The 18507-nt window shown below is 41.3% G+C and overlaps 1 protein-coding gene across 1 annotated transcript in view; it reads left to right on the top strand.

Annotated features, from left to right (window-relative positions):
• Positions 1–18507, top strand: part of GAREM1 (GRB2 associated regulator of MAPK1 subtype 1) — a 102480-nt gene that overhangs the window by 9805 nt on the left and 74168 nt on the right. The window contains exon 2 of the mRNA XM_036378567.1: positions 12994–13134. Coding sequence (XP_036234460.1) covers positions 12994–13134 — 141 coding nt within the window. The remainder of the gene's footprint in view (positions 1–12993; positions 13135–18507) is intronic.

The following is an 18507-nucleotide window of genomic DNA, read 5'->3' as shown; positions in this document are numbered from 1 at the left end:
GCAGCCCCTGGACACAGGATGTGGCTGCAGAGCAGCAGCAAAGCTGTGACAGCACTGCAGCCAAATGTAGGACAGGCTGGAGGAGAAGAGTTTTCTGTTGCATGTCTTATGGGTTGCAATGTCAAATATCATTTGGAATCCTGTCAATATATAATGAAATATCTTTAGACCAAATTGCCTGTGGGCAAAGATAAATGTGCCCTCAAGGGGAGAGTGAGGCATGATGGCCTTTTTTTATTCACTCTGTGTTCTGCATGCTGCTTACCAAAAGTAAAAGCTTTCCTTTCCACAGGGGGGTGGGTTGTTTTTTAGGCTTTAGTTTTATGTGTGTCTTCTTAAGGTGATAGAAATATTATCAAAGAACTGTTAAGAGCTGTTATTCACTTGTCCCTTATGTTTTATTAAAAGTAAAATCCATTCTTCTTATACTTTACAGCTGAAGTATAGATTTCTCTGAAACAATGGAAATAAGCTGCATTCAGGATTAAGACTGTTCTTATCAGAAAAGGTGTAGGGCTGGGAAGGTGTAGGAACATTAAATATGTTCCTCCTGTTAGTATTCCTATATTACCCAGATACTGTTCCAGGATGTAAGCAGACCGAAGAAGTGCCTAATTAGAATTGAACATCCATACTTCTGTCCCTGTATGCAGCCAGCCCGTGCTTGAAGAGGCATTACCTGCCTGTTAGTGACACTTGAATTTTTCCAGGTTGAGCAGAAGGGGTGGGGTGGGTGTAGCTAAAAAGCAGAGGCAATGGCAGCTCCAGCAATCAGGGGCCATGTGTGCACAAGCCATTAGTGCCTGCTTGGGCTGAGAGGGCACAGGGAGGTGGGCCAGGCCACTGGGCAAGCAGCCAGGTGGCAGCGCCACTTCAGAGCAGAGCTGAACTTCTGTTCACTTCCAGCTGTTTTTATTTCATCCTTAAACCCAGGCTGCAAGAAAGATGAGAGACAAATTAAATTGTAATGATGAGTTCTCTGAAAGCCAAAGAAAACTATGCTTGAGCAGCTCCTGCATTTGGGGTACTTATTTTTAATTGGGAACTTGTCCAAGATGCCCTAAGTTCAAGCAGGGATCACTGCTGTGCAACACAAAGTGCCATAGTGTCCCTTTAGGACTTGGGATAGATAATGAGAGGATAGAGCATGTTTACTTGGATGCTATTTTAAAATATCATCTAATTATAAATAACTGTCAATGAGAGCTCCCCAGCTCTCATGCTGTGCCCAGGAAAAGTCTGAATGAATAGACTGTTTCTCTGTCTGCCAGGGCAATCTGGAATCAAATTCTAGCTCTTAAATCCATGAGGTTGGTAGGGTTAACATTTTCTTCATTGGCATCCCAACTCTGGGGAGCTTTCCCCAGCCTTCCCTGACCTCACTGCCCAAGACCTGTACAGCAGCCAAAGGTGTGCAGCTGCCTCTGGCTTGATCAGCTGAAACAACCACTCTGTATCTGTGCTTGGACATAAATAGGAAGTCAGTGACAGTGTGTTAAGTGCAATGCTAAATGCTGACCTCCCACCTCTTAAGTATTAAGCTTCTCCAGCTGGGCACCTGATGCTAAACAGGCACTTGGAAGAGTGTCCTCCAGTGGACCTCTCAGTATTTATAGACACATCTGAGCAGGAGCTCTCCAGAATGAGGAATGCCTGCCTCTAGTGAAAGAGAACCTCAGTTCTCTGAATGAAGTGTCTAAAGGAGCTTATTTGTATGGCAGCAAACTGCTCAGAGGTCTTGTTACTGCTGTGGTTTTCCTTTGGTCAGGTAGTGCTGTTGTTCTCTTTACCTATCAGACTGCTTTTGAAAGCTGCTCTTTGCATCCTTCATTTCCAGGCCTGGTGCCTTCATTGTAAAGGGCAGATCAATATTTTAACTTTTTTACCCCTTTGACTTTGGCCATGAGAATTCAACGACATATGGGATCAACACAGTTCCTTTCTCTCACTCCCTATGGTAACAATAAACTAAGTTGGAACCTCTCTTGCATGCAATGAAAAGTTATTTAGCTTTCTCCTCAGTATTTCTAACCTGTGACCATTTTAAATGCAGTTAAACTTGTCATTCCTTGCTGTTTTTCTTAGCACTTCAGATTTGTGGTCTTAGGTGACTTCAAAACCAGAGAGCTCTCTTCTGTAAGAATCTCTTTTTTTTTTAAGGAATTGAGTGGTTGTATGATTTTTTTCCTTCCTTTTTTTACCATGACAAATAGTTGCCACTAATAGTTGGCAGACATTCAACATGTTGCAGAGTATCAGAATAGTTTAAAGAATTGCTGATATTTTCTAGGCTGTTGTAAGTAACCATGGTGTTTGACTGTTTTGTTTGATCAATCATAGAATTAAATCTGTCATGAGGATACAGCAAATCTGCAGTTATATCTGATGATGCTCAATATTAATAAGAGTAATTATGGTAGCAATAGCAAGTTACTCTGTTTTGGAATGTGAATGTTAAGATGTTGTTGTACTGAGTGGTTTTTTCCCCCTGTGTGGGAGTGAAGAGCAGTCTGTGTTGAAAGATGTGTTTTGGCTTGTTTGGCTTGAATTCATAAAAAGTAAGGTTTCTCATTCTGGGATGTTAGTTCTAAAGGCTTGAAATAAACACAAACAAAGCTCAATGAAATCTGTGTTGTTACTGCTCTTTCTTTTTTTTTTTTCTCACTAGTTTTCTTATGAACACAAAGAAAGCAAGATGCCAAGGTTCAAACTGTGAGATTGCTGAAGTCAGCAGAGAGTTTACCATCAGCAGCAGTGGCACCAAAATTCCAGTTACTGCTAATTTAAAATATTTGTCCTTCTCTTCCCTGCAGTAGGTCAAAGAGGTTTTTTTGAAGACTCACTGAGATGCTGTCTCTGTATATTTGCAGCTAGGGAAAAGCTTGCCTTGGAACAAACTGGATTTTTCAGTGGATTAATCTGTCCCATAGCTTTGTAATGAGATTATGGTTTATGCTGATTTGTTGCAACAGTACTGGTATATCCAGTCATTCCAATAGCAAAATTCTAATCCTAGAGAAATAAATCTGTCTTCTTGCTGGCAGGCATAAAAAGAATAGGTGGCTGGGAGTCTCTGCTCTCTTGTTAGGTATTAGTGGGTGATAGCTTAAGTTCAGCATCAGTTGGATTGAAGCAATTTGATTTTATCAGGCTTTTGCAGAGGGATTGAAAATTGCAGAAATAAAGCCTTATCTGCTTTCTCTTGATTGTGAAATATTTAATGGCTGCCCAGAGCAAAGTCTGATCACAGTACTGTGAGGCTGAAGGATTACATCAATGCACAAAGTACCCCAGGTAGTAATACAAGGCACTCTGAGGGTGTTGCTGTCCTTGCTCCTTCCTTGCTGAGCAGGTAGGGTCAGTGAAGTAAGCTGCATTCCCTGTTCAGACAACTGAAAATTGTTGCAGTGCAGCCAGCAGCAGTTGTGTTCAGCCAAGGTGTACGGTGGCAAGAGGCTTCATCTGGGACAAACTATTTCTTGGGTAGATGCATCTTGCCCAGCTCTCCCTGAAGCTGCAGAGAGATTCAGTGTCCCTCCCTCCACCATCCAAGGTGGGGACAAGTGTAATTGCTGGTGGCAGACCTTGATGCAGATGAGCAGCTTTTGGGCAGCACTGGGTGAGGTTGGGCAAGTCTCATGGACATTTCCTACATTGTCTGAGCAGTGAATTAATGAAGAGATGATGTGAAATTGTTGTTGAGTTTGTGAGGCACAATCTGAGCTGACTTTGATGCCTAGCTCTCAAATAAACATAATTTTTAAAACCTTTTTTAAATCTCTTTTTGTGATTCAAAAGCAACACTGAACACCAGTAGATTGAGTGTTAATCTGACAGACAGCACAGAAGAATTTAGACTAATTTTAACTGGACTTCCATGCTTATAACTTTTCCCCACTTCTTGTTTTTGCAAAAGAAGGAAGTATGTAAGTCATCTTAAAATCAAATTAAGTATGAATCCTTATGCTGTCAAAGGAAACTTTTCACCACTGGAAGATATGAATTCTGTGCTGCTGATGGAAGGTCAAGTCAGTATTGCTTTGGGTTTATTTTTTTTTGAGAGAAGAGTGTTAAGTTGCAGTTTGAATCGTGACAGAAATGCTGGTTGATCCAGATAATGGGAAGCAGCACAAATGAATGTGCTGCAGGAATGGAAGTGTTACATGGAAACACATATAGAAAACTACTTGGGAATTTGTTTGAGAAGGATGAAGAGAAACTGAAAAGTGAGGCTGATTATCAATAGATATAACTGGAATATTTTTCTAGATCTTTGTGTTGAAAGCTCAAAAGATTGTGTAGCTGGGTACAGAGCCTTCTGTTTTCATCTCTTCCACTATGCTCAGACACAGAAAGTCAGTTGAGACCACTGTCAGGCTTGCCTAATGAATCTGCCCACTTGAAATTAAAAATTTAGTACACTACATTATATAGCCCTGAGATGTTTAAATTTTAATGTGGTTTGTTTTGGTTGGGTGTGTTTGTTTTTTTCATCTTACTCCTAGAAACTACAATATTTGCTCCTAGAAATTATAATATTTACCCTTTTAACTTACTGGCAGGCTGTATTTAGACTTTGCATGATATACTCCCACGCAGGTTGCTGTGCTTTCTTTTAAACAAGGAAGTTTCTCTGATCAGCTTGATTTTAATTTTTTAATCAACCGCTTTTGGGTGTCTGTATGAAATCAAAAAGTCAGACTGATAACATGAAGTGGCTTTCAGAGAAGGTTTTTCTTCAGTAGTAGTAGTGTTTTCTCCAATTGCATGCTCTTTCTACTTCTCTGCCATTAGGCATTTAATGCAAGAGTAACTCTTTTGAGCATCTGTTCAGTCACAGTGACAATAAAAAAAAAATTCAATTTTTGTAGGTCTAGTGTTGCTACAAGTGGGCTTCATCATGTAGCAAAATATTTCTGGGATGTTCTTCCCCTTCCTTTAAGAAACATTACAATTATGTGATTTTTTCCCCTACAAATTTCCTTTGCTACTTCAGACTTGAAAAATTCAGATGCTCTTCTCTACCTAATGAACTTTTTCTGCTGACCTACATCTCAGACCAGTGCTTTTGCCAAAGAAATAGCACTGACAGGCTGAACGGAGATTTGACTCAGTAACAGAGGACAGTGCCAAAGCTTAAGCAAGCAAACCACCCTAATTTAATATTTATTAGTCTTTGACATTCATTGAGGTGCGTCTCCATAGATAAAACACCCAGCAGATAGTGTGCAGTATGATGCAGTGTACAGAAAACAAAAGGTTTGACTTTCTCCCTCCACCCTTCCTCAGAGTTCAGATGGAGTTCTCATAAGGAGAGGTGGCACAGCCTGCTAAATAATAATAAAATAACTTGTCCTAATTTAAATATTCAGACTTAGCAAAAACTTTTTGTTTCTTCACCCAAAATGTAAATCCCAGACTCATGGTTATAAAAGAAGAAAGCTCTAAGTATCAATGAAATGGTCTGTAGGAGAAGAGGCAGCTGTTGTGCCAGGGAAATGCTGTGGCAGTAACACAGCTGAGTGCTGGGGGTGGTGAAGGATCATGTGTTGACAGCACTGTGCAAGTTGGATGGAAGCTGCCCCGTGCACTGTTGCAAGGAACTTGGAGTTCTCTTTCAAGAGCTTGTTGCCCATGCTAACACTCTGAGGCTTTTTTTGTGTATGTGTGATCAGAGAACTTGTATTCTTAATACCATGAAAGCAACAAACTCAGTGCAGTGGTGCTTGAGTGCTGCTGGTGCTTCTGTGTGTCCCTGAATCAAATGAGTACAAATTCAAATCAACAGTGAATGCTCTTTGTGATGCAGCCTGGTGTACATATTTTTGTTTTTGCTTACTTGGTTTGTGTGGGACAAGAAGTTGCCATCTGCTGTTTTTTTGTGGATGTTATGCCTTGTTTTTTGTTGTGTTGTGTTTTAAGAGATCAGAAGCCCAAACAAACAACTGACTAAACAAGAACTAAAGTGCTGAGACCTCTTTGAAGATTATGTAAAGGATTAGCCCACCAGTGAGAGGAAACAAAGACTCTCAGATAGGAATGGCTCTTGAGTTACGATTGATCTTTTTTTTCTTATTTAATTTTTTTTAAGACAAAAATATTGTGGTACCCAGCCTTGTTTTAACACCTGGTGGTACCTTGGAAAGGCTTGCAGGTACCTGTGCTGTTCCCAGCCCCTCACTGCCAAGGAGACTGAAGTGTGTGTGATGCCTGCAGTTCACAGCTGCCCACAGGTGCTGGGTGTTTCTGACCTGTGTGTGGTCTCTTCAGATGTGCTGTCTCATCAGTGCTCAGCCCTGAGCTTCTGGTTTTTAGATGGGGTCTCCCCCAAGCTTTTATGCTGAGAGGAGGCCTTGGCTTCATCTTTTACCTTCTGTGGATCTCCCAATAAGATGAAAAGAAATTGAATTCATCTTAAGGTGTTACTTTGTGTGGGAGCTATGTGACTAGCTGTGTCTGTTGAAACACAAGTTTGCCTTTCCAGAAACAAGACAGCTTTTATTAATTTGCTAGTGTCAGATTTTGTAGGTTCCTTCTTTTGCCATGAAAAAGCAGCACTGGCATTTATATTTGTCCTAGCAGTGTGACCTCCCTCTGACCCAAAACATCTCCTTGCACAGAGCCATGCAAGTCTGTAATAATGTCTTTTTTTCTTTTTTTTTTTTAAACAAGAGATAGATTATAACTTTATTTCATACTGTGTGGGGCTGTCCTTTTGTTTTCATGATGGGGTAGGGTAATGTTAAGGCTTATCTTAATGCATGGCTTGTTTGGTCCTCAGCTAGGTAAAGTCCAGGCAAGCTGCATGCCCAGAGAAGCAGACAGTGTGTGAGTAGGGCTCTGCAGTGCAATGGGAGCACGATGAATAAGTAAGAACCTCACCTCTTTCTTTTTTCTGGCTTCTGATCATTTTGCTTTCTCTTAGTTGTCAGTTGTTGCCAGATAGACCTCCTTCCCTTGTAACACTAGGCACATGCTGACAGTTCTGCCTAATTATTTCATAGCACAGGTGCTCACCTGACCAGCCAGCCACCTCTTTTCCCAGTTGACACATCATTCCTAGCAAATGTTAGTGCAAACTCAAGGGGGAATAAGGTGGATGCTGTTCTTTTGTGTGGTTTGGTAGGTACCTGGCTGAGCACCCAGTCATGATTTTTAATATTGCTGAGATTTTTCTATGTAATGATATGTAATGTGATTATGGAACATTAGATGGAATAATTAAACTCACCACCTACTTAACTGACCAAGACAGTCTGGGTGATGCACTTAATTGTATGGCATCTGTTACCTTGCATGCAGATGGTGTTCAGGCTTAATGAAAACACATGGCCCCAAGTCTTGCTGAGTTTTCCCTGGGGTTTTCCCAGGCATCTTTTTCATCAGTTATTTCACAAAAGCCATCTTAAGTTTCTTGTGAGCTCCTGGTTCTTTTCTGTAAGCCTTTTCATTCCAGAAAGAGCAGGTTTAGCGTGCTTGAGCTGATGTGCAAGGGACAGCACTAAGCTCACTTTGCAGTCTTCTGTGATGAATGAGATGAGTGGAATGTGTCCATAACATCTTCCTGGCAGGAGGAAATGGTATCTAGCTCACCTGGTGTGTGTAAATGGAATCTCTTGCGTTACTGGAACTTTGCATGAGACAACTTCTCTTTCTCTGAATTACCTTGTTACCTACTATTTTAATGTCTCCAGACGCAAAGCTTGTGCTTTAAGGCAGTGATGCAAACTCTTAGCCACAATGACAAAGTATGTGGCATTATAAAGCATTTATATTCCTGTACATCACTGCCTATTTTTAGCTGTGTAGTTTCTGTGAGTGAGTGAGTGAGTCATATTGGCCTGAACATTTTGCAGTGACTTGAATGTTAGTTTTTCCAATATTAGGAGAAGAAACGTAAAAGTTTTCTTGTTGGTTTTTTGGTTGGTTCTTTTCATTTGTTTCATGAATTTTCTTTAGTGGTTGGTGTTGAAAAGTCATTGTTGTCTTTGGCAAGCAGAGTTATGTGGGACCTGTGAGTTTTCTTTTGTGGACTGTAATGGGACAATAGGAAAAGGCTCTTCTCTGAGAGGGTGGTCAGTCACTGGAACAGGCTTTCCATGGAAGTGGTCAGGGCACCACACCTGTCAGAGTTCAAAGAGCATCTTGATGATACTTACCCATATGGTTTAGTTTTAGCCAGTCCTGTGAGGGATGAGCAGTTGGGCTTGATGATCCTTACAGGTCCCTTCCAACTTGAGATATTCTGTGATCCAGGAGGAAGCAAAGAGGAGACAGGAGTGCTCAGACCCTTCAAAACTGAAATGGTCTTCAGTTCTTCTCCCGAGGCTTTGGGGGAATTCACAGACATTTTGGAATTGTGAAATGCTAAACTAAATAAAAATGTGTGTGTCTTTAGAAATTAAGCAGTGACAACAACTTGTGGAAATGTCTCTTTTCAAGAGAAATTACTTTCTTTCTGTGCTGCAGCATAGGCATATATAAACTCAGTCCCTGCATGTAATTGACTTCTGTTTTCTCACCTGGTTCTCAAAAAGTGGAGGTGAAGACATAATTTCATCTCTGAATTTGTAGATGAAGGTATCCTGTTCCTCCTTCATCAGTCTTGCTACAGTTGTTAGCTGTTAAATTGAAATTAGAATATTTACAATGACAGAGTCAAGATTTGCCAAATGTGGATGATCCAGTTTTGGAACTAGAAAGAATTATTCAAGTAGTATTGGTATTTAATGTAGATAGTATTTAATAAGAATGGGACTCTTGATTAAGCAATTACCTTTTTTTTTGTAATGACTGTATCACCATGTGAATGATTTTCCTTTCCTGATCAGTGTTTCCCCTGCAACTAGCCTTCAACAAGCGTGGTGTTGGCAATATTAGAGGGTTTTAGGAATTGTATAGAAATGGGTCATGCAATTCAAAAATGATAGTGAATCTTATTTGCAATGAACACCTGAAGACCTATTACAGTGCTGCTTTGGTGGTGCTAAGTGAAGTACCCAGATATTGATTGTGGTCAGAGTGCTTGTGGGAGATCAGCTTGTGTTAGAACATACAGGCTCTAAGTTTTCAGTTTAGAGGCGCGAGGCTTTTAATCTCCGGCAAGGATGGGTGTTGACACTTCACTTAGGGTTTAGGAGCTGCTAGCAAATCATGGGTGTCTTAGTCTCAGGCATTATTATGAATAAACTTGACTCATATTTTGGAAGGAGGGAGGCAACTTGGGGAAAGGTGGGGAATTGCATGTGGTAGTTCATTGCTTCTCTTGACTTTTATTTGGGGGAGTAAAAGACCAGCACAAGTATTTGCCTGTCGATTCTTTGTAGTGGTTTAATTATATTGCAGGCATGTGGGGCAGGGAGGAGAGGGTGAAAAGATAGAGCAGCTAATCCACACTGGATCATAAGAGACAAAACTGTTGCTAAAGATGAGTGGCCTGTGTTCTCTGTTTCCTCATGTTGTCTTATTTTTATGTAAGCAGCAGCCTAGGATTGTGTTGAATAGGTGAGAACTGAGTTGCATAGCTGGTGAATGTGAGGGCTGCTGAGTTCTCTCCCACACAGCTAAAATGTGATTAATGAAAGGCTTGCACAACTTGTGCCACTGGGGCGGGGGGAAATCAGATGGAGTGTGTGTGGCTGTTTTGCAAGGTATGGCTGGCTGAGAGAAGTGTAAAGGGATAACTGAGCCTGGGCTGGGTTGGGCTGGGACAGGAGTCTTGTAGCAAGGGTCAGAGGGGTCTCCAGCCCGGAAAGTCCTCCCCTCCAGGAAGAAAGCACTTTAAAATCAGTGAGCAAGTCTTATGGGGGAGACAGAGTAGAAGAAAAGGGAAGAAAGAAGTGAGTTGCTTTGTTGTCCTCAGTCACATTTTCCTTGCATAGATTGGATACCATGATCAGCCAGGTGTTTTTGAGAGTCCTTTAATCCCTTGGTGACAAGGAGCCTCTTCCTATAAAGCAAACCCCAGGAATCTGTCTCACCTATGGTTAGGAAAGATCAGGGCTTGGTAAGGGCAGACCTGCCCTTTGTTAAGGAGCCAAGGGGAGTGTCAACTCCTTGTCACATCTGCTTCACCTTGTCTCCTCCAGTCTCCTGTGGCATAGCACGAAATTCATTTCCGATGTAATCGGTTGCAGCAAATAATTGGTGTAATGAGGATTGTGGTTTCCAAGGTTCTGTTTAAGAAAATACAGCTACTTCCAGCTGCAGACTCAATGATGTAGTCACTCTTGGGCCTGCCTTACTAATTTTTTTTTACACTCACCTGTCCCACCCAGTTTTAGTGGAGCAACCACTTAAACAGATCACAGCATGTGAGCCATGGCTGGAAGCACCTTTTCATAATGGGTGTCTTTATTTTCCTGAGAATATCTTCCTCAGATTCTTTGAGGGTGACCCATACTGTAATTATTTCCCTGCAATTCTGGATATAGAGTCCAGCCACCCTTTAGGTAATATTCTGAAATTATACCCACAGATTATAAGGCAGAGAAAATGTATACCAGAGATGCTTTGTGTTTTATTCCAAATTTGTTCACCACTGTCAATGAAACTAGTGAAATACTAGGCCTTCCCTTAGGTGTCATTGGTTGGATTTTGTTGTGGGACAGAATAATTACTTGTTGCTACGGATTATAGGAAGCATGAGTGTAACTCTCAAAACTGAAACATGAGTTTCAAATAACACTATTATTAGTAGTAGTAGTAGTATTAGTATTATTATTATGCTTTCCCTCAAAATCAGAAAGCTTTGCAGCAAGGTGAAGATAATTTTTATACATACTGGAGGTTGCCCTGTCAGCAGAAAACAGGAGATGCCCAAAGTCTGATAATTTGCTAAAACTTAGCAGATGTGTAATTCATTCAGCAAATATATCTGAATTTCTTTCAAGATATGGATGGGAAAAGAGTTCTCTGGTGCTGCATGGTAATTTTGCCACTCTTCCCTGGGCTTTACGAGATCCTTTATCCCACTGTGCTGTGGGTGGAGGGAGTGGTGCTTCCCAGGGATCAGGAGCTGGTGTTAAGCAGCCTGCCTGTCTGGGCTGCCAAGGGATGTGGTCCAAGGAACACCTGGAAGCCAGTTCATGAGATGGCCTGTTTACCTGGAAGCTACTTTCTCTGCCGTGGAAAAGAAGGAAACCTAGAAATGTGCTTTGGTATGAGCAAGCATAACTGGTCCAAAGGAGCTTTGTATTCCTTCTGGCTTCTTTTTGTTTCTCCTTTATACTCCCATCATAGCAGTTTACCCATGGTTATAAGTTAAAGACACAAATGGGCAAAGCAGGAATGTTTTTAAGGTTTAACAGGCCATGGAACAGCAGACCCATGGAACTCCATCTATTGGACTCTGCAGGTTTGGCCATGTCTCTCTCTTGTTTAGCCAGATCTGAGTTTCTGGGGGAGACAAGCAGAATCCTGTGGCCAAAGGCTGTCAGAGCAGATGGTCCTAATGCTCTCTTCTGATTTAAAATCTTAACAATTCTCACACACACCAGTTGCTCTGTTTAAAATCGTGTAGGAGGGTGCTTTCTGATAGAATGGGAGCATGAAATCAGGCAGGAATGGGCTATGTAGAAGCTGTTGCCTACGGTGGAAGAGTGCCTGTTGCCAGCAGAAAAAAAGCTCAGTGGGAAGTAGCTGTCCTCTGCAGAGATTGAACAGAAGAAATGTCTGCTGCCCAGGCTGAGGAAATTCTCATTCTTCCACTGAATTTTAGGGATATCAGGACAATGTGGAGAAAGTTCAGTTTGTTGTAGTAACCGAAGGCGATGGGTTTTGTCCAAACTTGATTCCAGGGCTAAACTATTTGTGTTATTTTTGGCTGTAACTGCAGAGAGCTGGTGGGAGAGAAGTAAAATGAAATTTAAAGTTTCATTATTCTTGGACTATGTTTAGTGTCTACTGAGTGTTCCTGAAAGTCCAAGTGACTGCTTCAAAGACACCTGGAGAAAGGCTGTTTTTTTGTGTGCTTAATTCAGAAGTGTACTGAGCAGGACTGCAGGTGTGTAAGAGCAGTTCTGTGATGATACACAGAACAGTTTCCTGCTCTGTGAAATTTTGTTCACATATCATATCACACTTGACGTGTGTAGCTGGCACTTTAAGTGGTCTGTCTATTATGGCTCTTGCAGTTGTTGGAAAACCTAGCAAAGCACTCTAGACCTGATCATACACTGCAAATTGTAGAACAGGGGAGGATACTCTCCTGCAGAAATGCAAAGTTGTGAGGGGCAAGGGAAGAAAGGAGAGCTTGACTGTGTTTGGAATGGGTTTGACTGACACCAGAGTAGAAAAGTGTAAGAGAGTGCCTTAAAAAGGTGAGCAACACATTGTCTGGGTAGGCTTCTCATTGAATTTCAGTCTGAGAGGGGACTTAGATGTTTGTGAAAATTTTTAAAATATTTATTTATTAATTTCTCTTCCTGATAGGATTAAGTTTATAGACATCTGAATGGCTAATTAAGGAGTGGCTTGCAAAGGGATAGAATGACAAAGATGAAATCTCTGTGTATGAAAGTAAAGTGATATCCAGTTACTACTGTATGGTAGTGTGATACTTCTCTTTTAAAATATGGAAATGTGTTGGGGTTTTTTTTCTTTATTTAAAAACTAAAGGACCTCTCGAGTATTTGTATCAAGTGAGGCAGGCAAACTGAAATAGAAATATGAAAAGTATGTTTATGCAGAAAGTTGAAAAAGGAGCCCCAGAACCACTACTCAGTAATCAGGATTGCATCTCTGTGATATTGTATGCGTGCACTGAGGTGTTTTGATTCTTGTTTGTTTTCTGGAAGGTAAGGTGCTTAAGTTGCAAAAATGAATACTGGATAGAGTTGAAATTTACTTAATTGCATTTTTAATTATCAAAAAGTCAGGAAAAAAATAAACACCAATAAGAATAAAATGCTTGTTGTGATGTTCTCCTAATTCATCATGCAGTAAGTGTGGTTTGTTTTAATTTTTTTAAAAAACCCTACATCTGTTTTACAGGAGAAACTATAGAAGGTCTTCGGGAGAGCGATTATCTTCTGATTCATTCGTGCCGGCAGTGGACAACAATTACAGCTCACAGTCTGGAGGAGGGTCACTACGTCATAGGGCCAAAGATAGAAATCCCTGTACATTATGCAGGTAAAGCCAATGTTCACCAAAATACAAATTCCAAAAGAATGAATTGCCTACCAGTCATACTGATCATTATATTTGAGAGGGTGAAGCTAAGCCTCTCATGCCATTGTCTGTGGGTTAACTTTTTAGTAATGTTACAGAGCAAGAGATACTGACTTGCTTGCAGGGCTGCTAAATAGATGTATTTCATTGAGCAACACATTGGCAGAACACGTAGCTATCTAGAGGAATTGATTTCAATTTGAGCATAATGAGTTGCCAGCACTTCTCATGTGTGAATGTGGAGACACAAGTGTGAAAGTTTGAAATTGCCTTGAAATGTTTGGTCAAAGATGGAATAGATTTTACATTCAAGCTGGGGGGGATTTTCTGTTGTTTTCATGTTAAACACCAGGGACTCTTCATAATAATACTGCAGTTTTAAAATAATGCTCCTCAGTAGTGCCTTATCTTTGTCTGCCTTCTTGAGTGATAGAGTAATACTGTTGTTCCAAGTAGCTATGATCCAACTAATCCATATTTATTTTATGATTTCAAATTATTTTTATTTTGCTAGGAAATTATTTTTAATACTTTTTTCTGCTGTTTAGTTCTTATTCACAAGCTGAACAGAGCAATACAATGAGTGGGAGCTGTTTATGTAACAGCAGTACATAGAAAACTTTTCAAAACTGGAAAGTGTGAACTGAAAGAGCCATAGCTACAAAGTAAAGTTGTGGGCTTAGAGTTTTCATTAGCCTTCTGTATAAACAGTTATCAATTGAATAATGTGTTTGGTCTGCTACAGTCTCCTTTAAAACAGTGTGCACTGAGGGTGTGCTGAGTTGGACAGGACCTGACTGAGTTGCTTTGTGTCAGTCACACAGTGCTGCAGCAATGCACCCTATTCCAGTGATGGAAATTACACCACTTGCCTTCTTAGGTATTCTTTCTCCTTGGAGTTCACTGCTGGAATGTTAATTTTTCTAAGATATGTTTAAAAGCTTTGGTCTGATGGCATATAGTGTCATAATGCATGTGGCTTTAAAACTCTCCAAAGTTAACTTTCTTAGGATAAACATTTTCTAGCGCTTATGCTTAGTAATGTTTTTTCTTCTTTTTTTTACACCTCCTGGCTGCATTAAGCTCCAGTGGTGTGGACAGATAAACACTTCACTTTCTTTGAACTGAATGCCATGTTTTAAAATCCTTACACTGATTCCTGGAAGGAGAATGGAAAATAAAATGGTTAATGGCATAAGAGATCTTAAGGGGTTTACTGAAGGCTTGGTTTGGTTCTTCACTTTTAAAGTTAACAAAGATATGCTAAGCAGGGTTTCCTGACTCTTCATGTTTCCATTCATTCATATCTTAAATTTACACAGACACCAGAAAAATAAAAATCCATCCCCTGAGATACAGCAAAAGTGTCAATGTGCTTTTCTTCCTGGCTTGTGTTAATGCAGGAAAAGAGGGTGTGTTTAGTTAGCAAAATACATTTTGCTATCAAAGAAAGTTCCCTGCACAAAACCCTCATTAATGACATGAAAATACCTGAAAGTTCAGAAGCTTCCACTAGTGAGGACACTTACTGAACACGAGATGAGCTCCAATGTTGCCAAAGGACGTCACAAAAATGATCTGGGCTACCTTGCAGAACCAGAGCATGTCTGATGAGCTTGCCTCCATGAAAGGAGAGATGAATGTGAGACATGTGAAGGGTTAGTTAGTGAAGCCCTGCAGTTTGGCACTTGGATGCTGACATCTAAATGCAGTTAGAGGTGCCTTCCATACCCTAGAGATGAGCTTGTGCTGCTGTGGAGTGCCATCCAGAGGTGTGTGAGCCAGCACTGAGTGTGCTGGCAGTGCTGCCCTGTGCAGTGCCTCATGTTCACTGCGCTTGGGATCCAGAACCCCCCGCTGGAGAGGCCAGGTTTAATGGAGCTGCCTGAGCCAGCCTGCTGGGCTGGGTGCTGACCTGGATTGTGGCACTGATTCTTGCATGATTAAACTGTAAACTCCTGTCAGCTAAAATGTACTGCCTACCAGAATGATCCCTACAGATGGAATATAAGAGTTCATTGAAATGACTTTCAGGGTTTGTTTTGGCTTTAATAGAGTACCTTTTTTTGTTCTTTAGCCCTAGAAGAATTTCAATGTCACAAATTGCAACATGATTTTCATTGTAACAGTTGAGCAGGAAGAGACCCTGAAACTGATTTTATTTTCCTGAGATTACAGTTTAAGTACCACAAAGTCATCACTCATGTATATATAACTATGAGCATAAAGTAAATCTTATTTTGCTACTTGCTAAATCAGGTTTTGATAGATTTATTAAACAATACAATAAAACTAATACAAAACAAATACAATAAAGCCTTACTAAAGAAGGGGAAGGCTTTATTTTACATTTAAGTGAAATTTTATTACCACAACCTGAGTTGTGCAGTCTTGCTGGTGGTGCTTTCCCTACTATGAAAGTGCTATCCTGGTTGTTTCTTTTGGTGGTGGCAGACATGGTTAACTTTTGCTCTTAAAGATCATATATGACAGCTGTTAGTGTAACCATTCTCTCTTGAATATTCTCTCCAGTCTGCTTCTCTTTAGAGTAAAAGTTAATGTAGCATCAAGTTAAATTTTATGAATTTTTATGTAATTAAAACCAATAACTAATGTGTTTCTGGCGCTTAAAACAACAAAAGTCTTCACATGCAAATGGAATGGAGAACATATTGAAATTAATGTCCTGATAGTGCCCTGTCTTGGCCTGAAAGAATGGGTTTCACAAGAATCCAAGGTAAACCATCTCAGCAGATGGACATTCCTTTGGTGGTGTTTCCTTTCTTCAGGTTCACAATTCACACTTGATACTTACAGGAAGGTCTTATCAGCTCTCTGTCTGAACTAGTTCTGTTTTGTTCCTGTACTCTGGTATCCTTAATTTCTACTCTAAAAGCAAGTGTATGTTACCAATACAGTCTAGCTGACATTAAATATTACTGTTAGGTTTTGCTTAGGCAGCACAGTAATCTTTACCTTGATAGATGTCTCCCCTGGTAGCACCTGGAAAATACTGGTTTGTGATTTCAGTTTGGAAGATACAGGGCGTGTTGGTATTACACTTTGCTATGCTGAATTACACTTTGCTGTGCTGCTGCTTGCCAAGAAGGATACTTTTCAGTCTTCTGCAAAAGTTCTGCATAGGAAGATGTGTCCCAGGGACATGCTGGTGACCACAACTCAGACATATTCTGTGATAACTGAAAGGCACTGAAGACACTCTCAGGGTTTTAACACTGTGGCCCTCAGGTGTTGTCTGATTCTTCTTGCATTACTTTCCAGGACTCTACAGCTCAAAACTACCTTTCTGAGGATTCTGAGGTTTGTGTGTTTCTGTTTCTGAGGATTCATCAGCTCAAGTCACAGAGGTGTTCTGCTCTGACTGTAAATGGCTTGGGTTCAGTCTGTTGTAAATGCCTCTGCTACGTGGCCATAGTTGTTTATGTGTGCAGATTATTGATGTGAAAGTGGATGATCAAGTTGGATGTGGTTGCTTAAAACCTGCTGCACAGGAAAAGTGGCACAGAAGGCTGTGGAGTGTGTGCATACCCCACCTACACAGTGCAGTCTTCTCTTTCAAAGGCCATGCTAGTGTTGGTGAGTGCATGCAATGAAACAAAAAAGTACTTTGGGATGAATTGGCAGCATCCAGGTCATTTTGCCCCAAATACTCACTCCCATGTTTAATCAAATCATAACAGGACTTTTAATGTTGGGGTTTTTTAGGGCCTTATCTCTGTTGTTGCAACTGATGGTTCATCTTCTCAACTGTTTGTTTTTTCCATTCTGAGAGGAAAGCTGTTCCTTTGAGATTATGTTTTAAAAAAAAGACAGACACACAAATGTAAAAATCCTTTTCTTTTTCTGTAGTCTTCTACTCAATTTTGCTCAGAGTTTGGAGGGAATGCCTCTTACATCTCTGCTGCCATCTGTGTGCACACAGGAGGCAACTAATAACAAAAATATTTCTATAAAGATATTAGAAAGTAACACCCTACTCCAGGGTGTGCCACACTGTAACACATCCAGGATGTTGAAAATACTCCTGTGAACTCACACCTCCCTACCACAGACTGAAGGTGTGCAGTTGCTAATACAGAGTAATCACTCTGGTTGCTTACCTAAGTGAGCTGATAGCTTTCTTAATGTCTTTTAAATGAGGAAATATAAAACCTTGTCATGTGAACCTTCCACAGGTGGGGTGTTGGGTGGGAATGAGTCAGAAGGCCCTTCTCTGGTGTTGGAAGTGGTGTACAACAAACACCCCACTGAAACCTGTTTCTACTGGTTTGATTAGTTAATCACGGAGCTGTGCCTGCTCCTCCCCGTGTCCTGCTAACACAGAGGAAGACGCTCTCTGCAGGTCTTCTCAGGAGTGGACTTGCCTTGGCAGCAGGAGAGCAGGACAGCTCCCTGAGATTTGGCAACCTGCAGCTGCAGAAGTTCTCTCTCGGGTCCAAAGGCATGGCTGCCTCCAGTGCACAGTTTGGCCACTCCTGTAGGCTTTTTGCTATCCACTCTGGAAGAGCCATCCCTTGGACACTGAGGGAGGAGGGCAGGGTGTGAGTTTAGTACGTCCCGGTTGTCTTGAGATGATGACAGTGACAGCAGCTGCTGCTCCTCATTAGCCACCCTGAACCTGCTGCATGGTGGTTTGGCAGGTCTGGAAGAGCTCAGGTATTTCCTTCAGTGATGCTGTGCACTTGGAGATGTTTATAAATATGTTGGGTCTTCTTGATGGTTTGCTGTAGAGCTCTCTGCCTGGCCCTGGGGAGAAGAGCGAGCATTAGACTGGCACGCATCCTTTGCCTGTCAGCATTATGGTATCTGCTGCCAGCTTGTGCTACTTTGGGGACAGAGCCTGCTTAAGTTCAGTTCAGCCTCTCCACTCCCTCAGATGCAATTTCATGCTGTCTGCTGCTCAGGGAAGGTGGTGCTGGACAAAGAGCATTTTGTCCTGTGCCGTGCCTCCATTGGAAGAGCGGGTGGTGCCAGGGAAAGTGATGCCTGTTCTTCTCAGTGAGCTGAGCAGCACAGCTCTGATGGGGTAATTTTAAGTTCAAAGAGGTGGGTGAGATCTAAGGCAGGGAGGGACACTGCCTTAGAGAGAGAACTGAGTAAAGAACTTAGGTGAGTCCTTTCCAGCCAACAGGCACACCACTCCCTGATATGAAATGTTTTGCACTTTAATTTGTGTTTTGCTTTGAACTTGACCTGGCACCGAGCTATCACATAGTTCTCCTGAGGCTTTTGTGCTCTGCAGCTGAATATCACTTTCTAGAGAGCAGGGCCCAAACGCAATGCTCCTGAGAGAGGCAGGCTGCCATGTGTACG

This window comes from Molothrus ater, chromosome 1 (assembly GCF_012460135.2).
Source record: "Molothrus ater isolate BHLD 08-10-18 breed brown headed cowbird chromosome 1, BPBGC_Mater_1.1, whole genome shotgun sequence".
Lineage (NCBI taxonomy): Eukaryota > Metazoa > Chordata > Aves > Passeriformes > Icteridae > Molothrus > Molothrus ater.
The sequence above is the reverse complement of the archived record's forward strand: the minus strand, read 5'-3'. Positions and strand labels throughout refer to the sequence as shown.